Source organism: Neltuma alba, unplaced genomic scaffold (assembly GCF_004799145.2).
Source record: "Neltuma alba isolate B1F8T4 unplaced genomic scaffold, ASM479914v2 tig00006674_pilon, whole genome shotgun sequence".
NCBI classification, from domain to species: domain Eukaryota; kingdom Viridiplantae; phylum Streptophyta; class Magnoliopsida; order Fabales; family Fabaceae; genus Neltuma; species Neltuma alba.
In genome coordinates this window covers 50,654-56,924 of record NW_021634539.1, presented here as the reverse complement: position 1 = coordinate 56,924, position 6,271 = coordinate 50,654, and the positions used below count along the sequence as shown (strand labels likewise).

General features: G+C 31.4%; 1 protein-coding gene across 1 annotated transcript; it reads right to left on the bottom strand.

The window, feature by feature from the left end:
• Positions 1 to 2,255: 2,255 nt before the first annotated feature.
• LOC114750889 (MADS-box protein JOINTLESS-like) lies at positions 2,256 to 5,007 on the bottom strand. Its single transcript, XM_028939528.1, has 6 exons — positions 4,781 to 5,007; positions 4,457 to 4,469; positions 4,131 to 4,199; positions 3,494 to 3,564; positions 3,308 to 3,407; positions 2,256 to 2,261 (listed from the first exon to the last, which is right to left on the bottom strand). Exons 1-6 carry the CDS (start codon positions 4,984 to 4,986, stop codon positions 2,256 to 2,258), a joined length of 465 nt encoding a protein of 154 aa, XP_028795361.1. The 5' UTR covers positions 4,987 to 5,007.
• Between the last annotated feature and the right edge of the window lie 1,264 nt (positions 5,008 to 6,271).

Sequence of the window (6,271 nt, the reverse complement as noted above, 5' to 3'; positions counted from 1 at the left end):
TCACACACCCTCACTTTTTCTTTTCATTTCTCTATCTCTCTACTCCCCTCTCTTCTTCACCTTTTATTTTCTCGAAAATTGGACACACACAGTCATCAGAATCTAGAAGCCATGAACACTGGCATTGCTAACTTCCAATCCATTCTCGACAAACCCCTTAGTTAGCTCACCAGTGAAGATTGTCAAAAGTTCCGTCTTTCTTTCTCTCTCGTACATTTTTTATTTCACTACAAAAAAACAGCACATTACTGACAAAAAATTATTCCGTTGCTAATTTCTAATAGATTACCAATAAAAATTTCGTCACTAAATTTAGCAATGGATTAGTGACAAAATTTATGTCTGTCGCTAATCCGTCAGTAAATATTTAACGACAGAATTTTTTTCATCAAAAATTTTCATTGCTAATTCTATCACTAAATTGTTTATCACAGAAGTTTTCATCACTAATTCCGTCACAATTCCGTCGCTAATTTTAAATTTCATTATTTTAGATTATAACCTTACAACAATTTATATAATAACATGATTAAGAATATAATGATTTAAATATATTTTTAATTGTAAAATAAATTGATATATTTGTAGAGTTAGTGTTAATGAAGGTATCATCATCATTCATGTCATCATTAAGTACATATTGAGAATAGGAAGACAATTTCTTAGAAAACTTGTTTATATTTCATTAAAATCAATTCCTCTTGATTATTAATAATAATTAAAAATAATAAGAATATTAATAATTTTCTTATACAAACTAATACAAGAAAGAAATAATTTTGTCATATGTATAATATATTGAAAGATATAATATATAATAGAAATTCAAAACCAAAAAATGAGTTTATATGAACACAAACTAATATTGAAGTGAATTTTGAATTTCAATCATTAAACAATAAAATTTAATTGTGATATAATTAATACGGATAATATAGATTGGTTTTGGTCTTCTATGCAAAAACAAATGATATAAATAAAGAATTTTAAGAAAATAAATTACATAGGATATATACATATACAAGGAGGAGAATATTGTTTCTTATCATCTATTCAAATCATTTAATTTTTTAATAGAATAATTGATTAGATTTTATTATAGTAGTTATTTTTTGAATAACTAGATTTTTTTCCTAACTATAAATGGTTTTCATCAAATATATAAAACATATATAGATAATATAATATAAAGCTTAGGAGCTTTGAGCTTGAAGTTTAAAGGAGATTTGGAGCTTCATTTCTCATTTTCCTAGTCATTCTAAGATTATTTTGATCTATTGTATGGATTAAAACTTATTTTAACTCTTTCTTTAATATTAATGATAATGTTATTTTGTTTTTACCTTGAGTTTAGTGCTTTCTTGTAATTGGCCACCACTTGAAGTGATTTGTTTAATTGGTTGAAACTTGAAAAAGTCAAATTGATCTTTGATCTTGGGTAAAAACCTGCTACATTGAAAGTTTATTCTATTAAATGGATGGTTTGTTGATAGAATAGAAATATATCTATTAATCTAGCATTGGTCAAAAAAAGATTTTGATTTTCAAAGTGTAATGTTGTCAACAAAAGCAAGAGATTGTGAAGGTTTATTAAGATTACAAAATTTGGTTTTGACTTGACAAAGCTTAATTAACATTTGTGAACCTTAGACTGACTTAACTTATCATTAAAACACTAAATGAGAAGTTTTTAATCAAGTTTTATGAAATACAATAGTGAGAAATAATCCTAGATTCTTATTTGTCTCAATGTTAAGTTTTTAGCTTCGATTTTAAGCTTTATTTTCAAAGTACCTTTCTAAGACAACTTCATTTACACATTAATTTCACTTAACCTAATCATAAACACAATTGTGATTTTTAACTTGTCTGGCCTTAACCTCTAAGGGAACGATATTTTTTATACTACTAGCGACTCATGCACTTGGAGTTAAACTAAATGGCGAACAGCAGTGATGATGACATACTCTTGCTTTGATGGTGGGGAGACAACAATCATGGAGATACTTGTTATTTTTTTGTCTAACTTAAATATTATTTTGCCACATCTACCTCCACGTCACTATTTTAACTACACAAAATCACAACTCATATAGCTATCGGACAAGGAAGAAAACAAGCCAATTTGTTGTCAGGATGAAAATTAACTAACAGTTTTAATCACTAATTAAATTAGATTTTTTCTATGCACGGTAAAGGCATATCACTTTAAAAATGTAAAAATAAAGAAGTTTGATAAGTACCAAAACAGTGTCTTATAGCTGAAAATGCACACATCAGGTAGATTCTACACCAGCAAAGTAGAAGGTTTAAAGGAATATACTGAATCTTGTCATAGAGCATTAAATGATAGTAAAGAAAAGAAAAGATGCAATAGATAAAGAAGTTGGTGGCCTCCGACAAATTTATAAGATAAAGAAATATGTGCTTTTTGGGCTGTTTTCTTTTTTTGGGCTGAACCTCGGGGCTCGTTTGATCCATGGAAAGCACGAAAAATGGAATCGAATGTTAATAACCATAAATTCAGCAGGTATGATACTAAAAATGATGGAAGAATTTTATGTTTTATATTTGATTAAATAAAAATAAATTAAAATCGAATGAACCAAAATCCCCCCTATTGTGGTTTCTTGGGAGAAGGGTTTTAAAAATAGTGTGATTCTAGCATTTGAGAATCAGGATTGATCACATTTTTATGGAGAATCATCCTCCTAGCAGTGTGATAATTAGACTACCCATAGAATCAAGATTCATACAACAAAAACCAAACCAAACACATTAACAATGCAATTAAGATTATTAGGAATTGGGGTTCTAAGAATCCAATCAAAGAAGCCCTCACAGTTCAAAAAATTCTATGCAAAATACTAGAATAATACATTTTAATTTCTTTGCATGTAAAATACAAAATCTATAAAACAAAATCTTACTCTTTCTGTCCCAAAATGCAAGTCACTTTGAACTACTTTACGCAAACCAGTAAAGTTGGTTAAAGTTAATTAGACATCTTGTACCTTTCAAAAATTACTTGAACATTCCAAAATAACCCTTATTAAACTGTACTCTCATATCAGTCATATCTCTCTTAGTGTCTCTCATAAATAGGGGGCAAATTTGGAAGGAAAACATTTAATGCTCACTACATTCTATGAAATATGACTTACATTTTGAGTATCCCAAATCTTCCAAAACGTGATTAACATTATGAGACGGACAGTGATAGTATTTTGCATAGAACTTCACAAATTTTAGAAAGCCCAAACTTCAGAGGATCAAGGGTCAAGCATAAAAAGGACCAAATAAAAACCTTTGTTTTTGAAACGTGGGACAAGCCTCTTTGAAGTCTTTCCTCTAGTTTCTGCAATTCTTCAAGTGTGCATTCTTGAAGTTCTTCCCCATTCAATTGCCTTTAGAATTTAGTGCAAGTCATGTGCCTCATTAACATAATCTTCTCAACATTTATTCGTGGTAGGTATGAATTAAAGTTGCGTACCTCAATCCACGAGTCCTTTCTGCTACTACCTTGTGCAGCTTATTCTCATCACCTCCAAGCTTGTACATATTTCAAAAAAAAAAAAGATTAACCTTCCATGATTTTCCATTCCTTCATATGTTATCATAAATTGATTTCAATATTATGTCATCCCTCGAAGTAATTCTCCCATCTTTTCAGTTCTCCTATGGAGTTAATTCAAGACCTAGGGTTTTCTGTAGGGCAATGCAGCCTGATCACTTACTGTTAATGCATATTATGGAATATGCATAAGATTGGCCCCTATTCAAAGGAATCCATGAAGTATGAACAAGACAAAGAGTCAAACAGTACAGCTTAATTTCTTCAATGAGTTAAAATCTTCCCAAGAAGCGGATCCCTTTTCCCATCTGATTCATTTGGTAAGTACTTCCTCAGATATTCAGTTGTCGAATTCCATAATGAATTAAACAAGAAACCATTTGTGCCCCCACGCGTGTGTGAGTCACAATTTGAGAGTAATTAACCAGAAAAGAAGTCAAGTATGTTAACCAAAAAAGAAAAGAAAAGGAATCAAGTTAATTAAAAGGAGCTATGTGCATTGACACAAAACTTGAGATAAGTCATGCTGTGTGATTGATATTAATATATTGATTACCTGCAGATCAGCAGATGATTGGCCTAGTCTTTGAACAGTAGAATGTTGATCGTACCTTTCAATTACCCGCTGCATATTGAAACAACAGAAATAGTAACTCTTTTGAGTGACTTTCTATTTCCCTTCAAGATCAATCAGTGGAAAAGATCTCATCAGATCAATCAAGCACAGTTTTATGTCAAATTGTATGGAGTAACGAAATTCTTTCAGAATCCCAATGGGAAAACTCAGAACCTTCAACTGTGGATATCAATCATGATTCCGTTACTTCAAGTCTATGAAGTTACTTTCTCATTGGTTGACCTTTTAAGTTATTAATTACCAACAGAAACAGAAGTACTGAAACATACACATATAATAATCTTTAAGGTTACAAATGCAACAAGAATTATATAGATTCCAACTAGTGTTTATCAACTGCCAAGCTGGCTAGCTAGTTTAATGGACTACAGAGAATGAAATAATATGAGTTTAAATATAGATAGTTAATGATAATGAGCTGTGCACTTGTGCAGTTTCATATTTCATTCTTGAATCGACCAGTGTGATATCATGTAAATCTCTCTCTCTCTCTCACACACACCAATAGAAATGCGTGTTTATGTATGTATGTATGAGAAATTGAGACTGATAATATGATATATAAGAACCTTGAGCTAGCATAATCAAAGAGCTTGCCAGTAGACGAGAAGACTAAGAGGGCAATCTCAGCATCACAAAGAGTCGAGAGTTCATGTGCCTTCTTGAAGAGACCTTTCCTTCTCTTTGAGAAAGTCACTTGTCTTGCTGTTATACTGTCAATTTTCTTTATCTGTATCTTCCTTCTCGTCATTTCCCTTCTCCTTCTCAGAATCATCAGTAACGCGAGGTTATTATATACGGTAAATTATAAAGTGAAAAATCCAACACGCACGCACACAGCAAAGTTGAATTGGGTGGAAAACTGTACTTGAACTGAACAATAGAGAGGCTATACAGACAGTAAATCCAGTGGGTTTCACACGAGAGAGAATCCCTCCAAGAACCGACATATCGAATATGAAAATCGGGGGAGAAGAGAGAAAAGGATAATGCTTTTGCTGTTAAATATATTAAACTAGAAAGATTAGTGATCTTGAAAGAAGAAATAATTAAAAACAATTCCAAAGGAAAGATATGTAGAACTATATGAGAATTTCAAACTGGGCGACCAAATTGGGTGAAGGGAAATTCATCCGTCTTTAAGGATGTGAAAAATGGAAAGCCAGAAAAAAAAATGTTTTTGGCCAAGAACCTCGAACTACCAAGTTACTGGGGCAAATAAGAAAACAATTGATAAAGCATTTTCAGAAAGAAGAAGAGTTAAGCTGGAGCTCATGCAAACATGGAACCCTACCTGGAAGATTGTAAGAGATTTCTTGAATATTGTAGGCTTCTAGCTGTTGTCCTCCTTTTATCTTCTCAGCTTTGGTGGTTCCCACGTTAATGGCATTTCAAAGGAAATTGATATATGCGCCTTTTCCTTTTATGGGCAAGTTGATGTGTTCCCTGTAGCCACCACTTCTATTACATTTTCTTCTATTTCCCGTTTTACACAATTGGCCGTCATAAATCTTTCTGGCTTAGTTTTATAAAGGGAAAGTAAAGGTAAGCTTGTTAACTACGAGAACTTTGGTTTATGCCTTTTCCTCGTTTTTTTTCCCAGTTAAGCATGAAAGGAATTATTTCAGATCATGTTGAGTAGACATATAATCTGATGAGTAATTTCAAGTGACTACCTTGACATGGGTTGTTCAAAGTGATCTTAATCCAAGATCTCAAATTATCAAAGAAATCATAAGAAATTTTGACAGACAATATCCTAAAACAAACAACCGGAGAAAAAGGGCAGTTAACAAAAAAAATATGTAGTAAAGATTCCTCTTCTTCATAACCAAATAAACAGAGATCCGAGACATGAAGATGGTGTAGTATTAGAAGAATATCATCAGAAGGCAAATTTTCCAATTTATTCATGAGAAATTATTACAAGATTATCATGGTAATTATTTTTATCTTTATCTCTCATTCAAATGCATTTTTTTTAAAATGTATAAATACTAAAGAGAATGGTAGTTATTAGTCAAGGATTGCATAAAAAATTTAATACTTCCTCCAATTCT

What these genes read in the sequence shown, in the direction of transcription:
- LOC114750889 (XM_028939528.1), bottom strand. Translation starts at nt 4,986, where the DNA reads ATGATTCTGAGAAGGAGAAGGGAAATGACGAGAAGGAAGATACAGATA. An exon ending in AATCATCTGCTGATCTGCAG is followed by an intron (nt 3,565 to 4,130) that starts GTAATCAATATA and finishes TTTTTTTTTTGA; the next exon opens with AATATGTACAAGCTTGGAGG. An exon ending in GAAAGGACTCGTGGATTGAG is followed by an intron (nt 3,408 to 3,493) that starts GTACGCAACTTT and finishes TAAATTCTAAAG; the next exon opens with GCAATTGAATGGGGAAGAAC.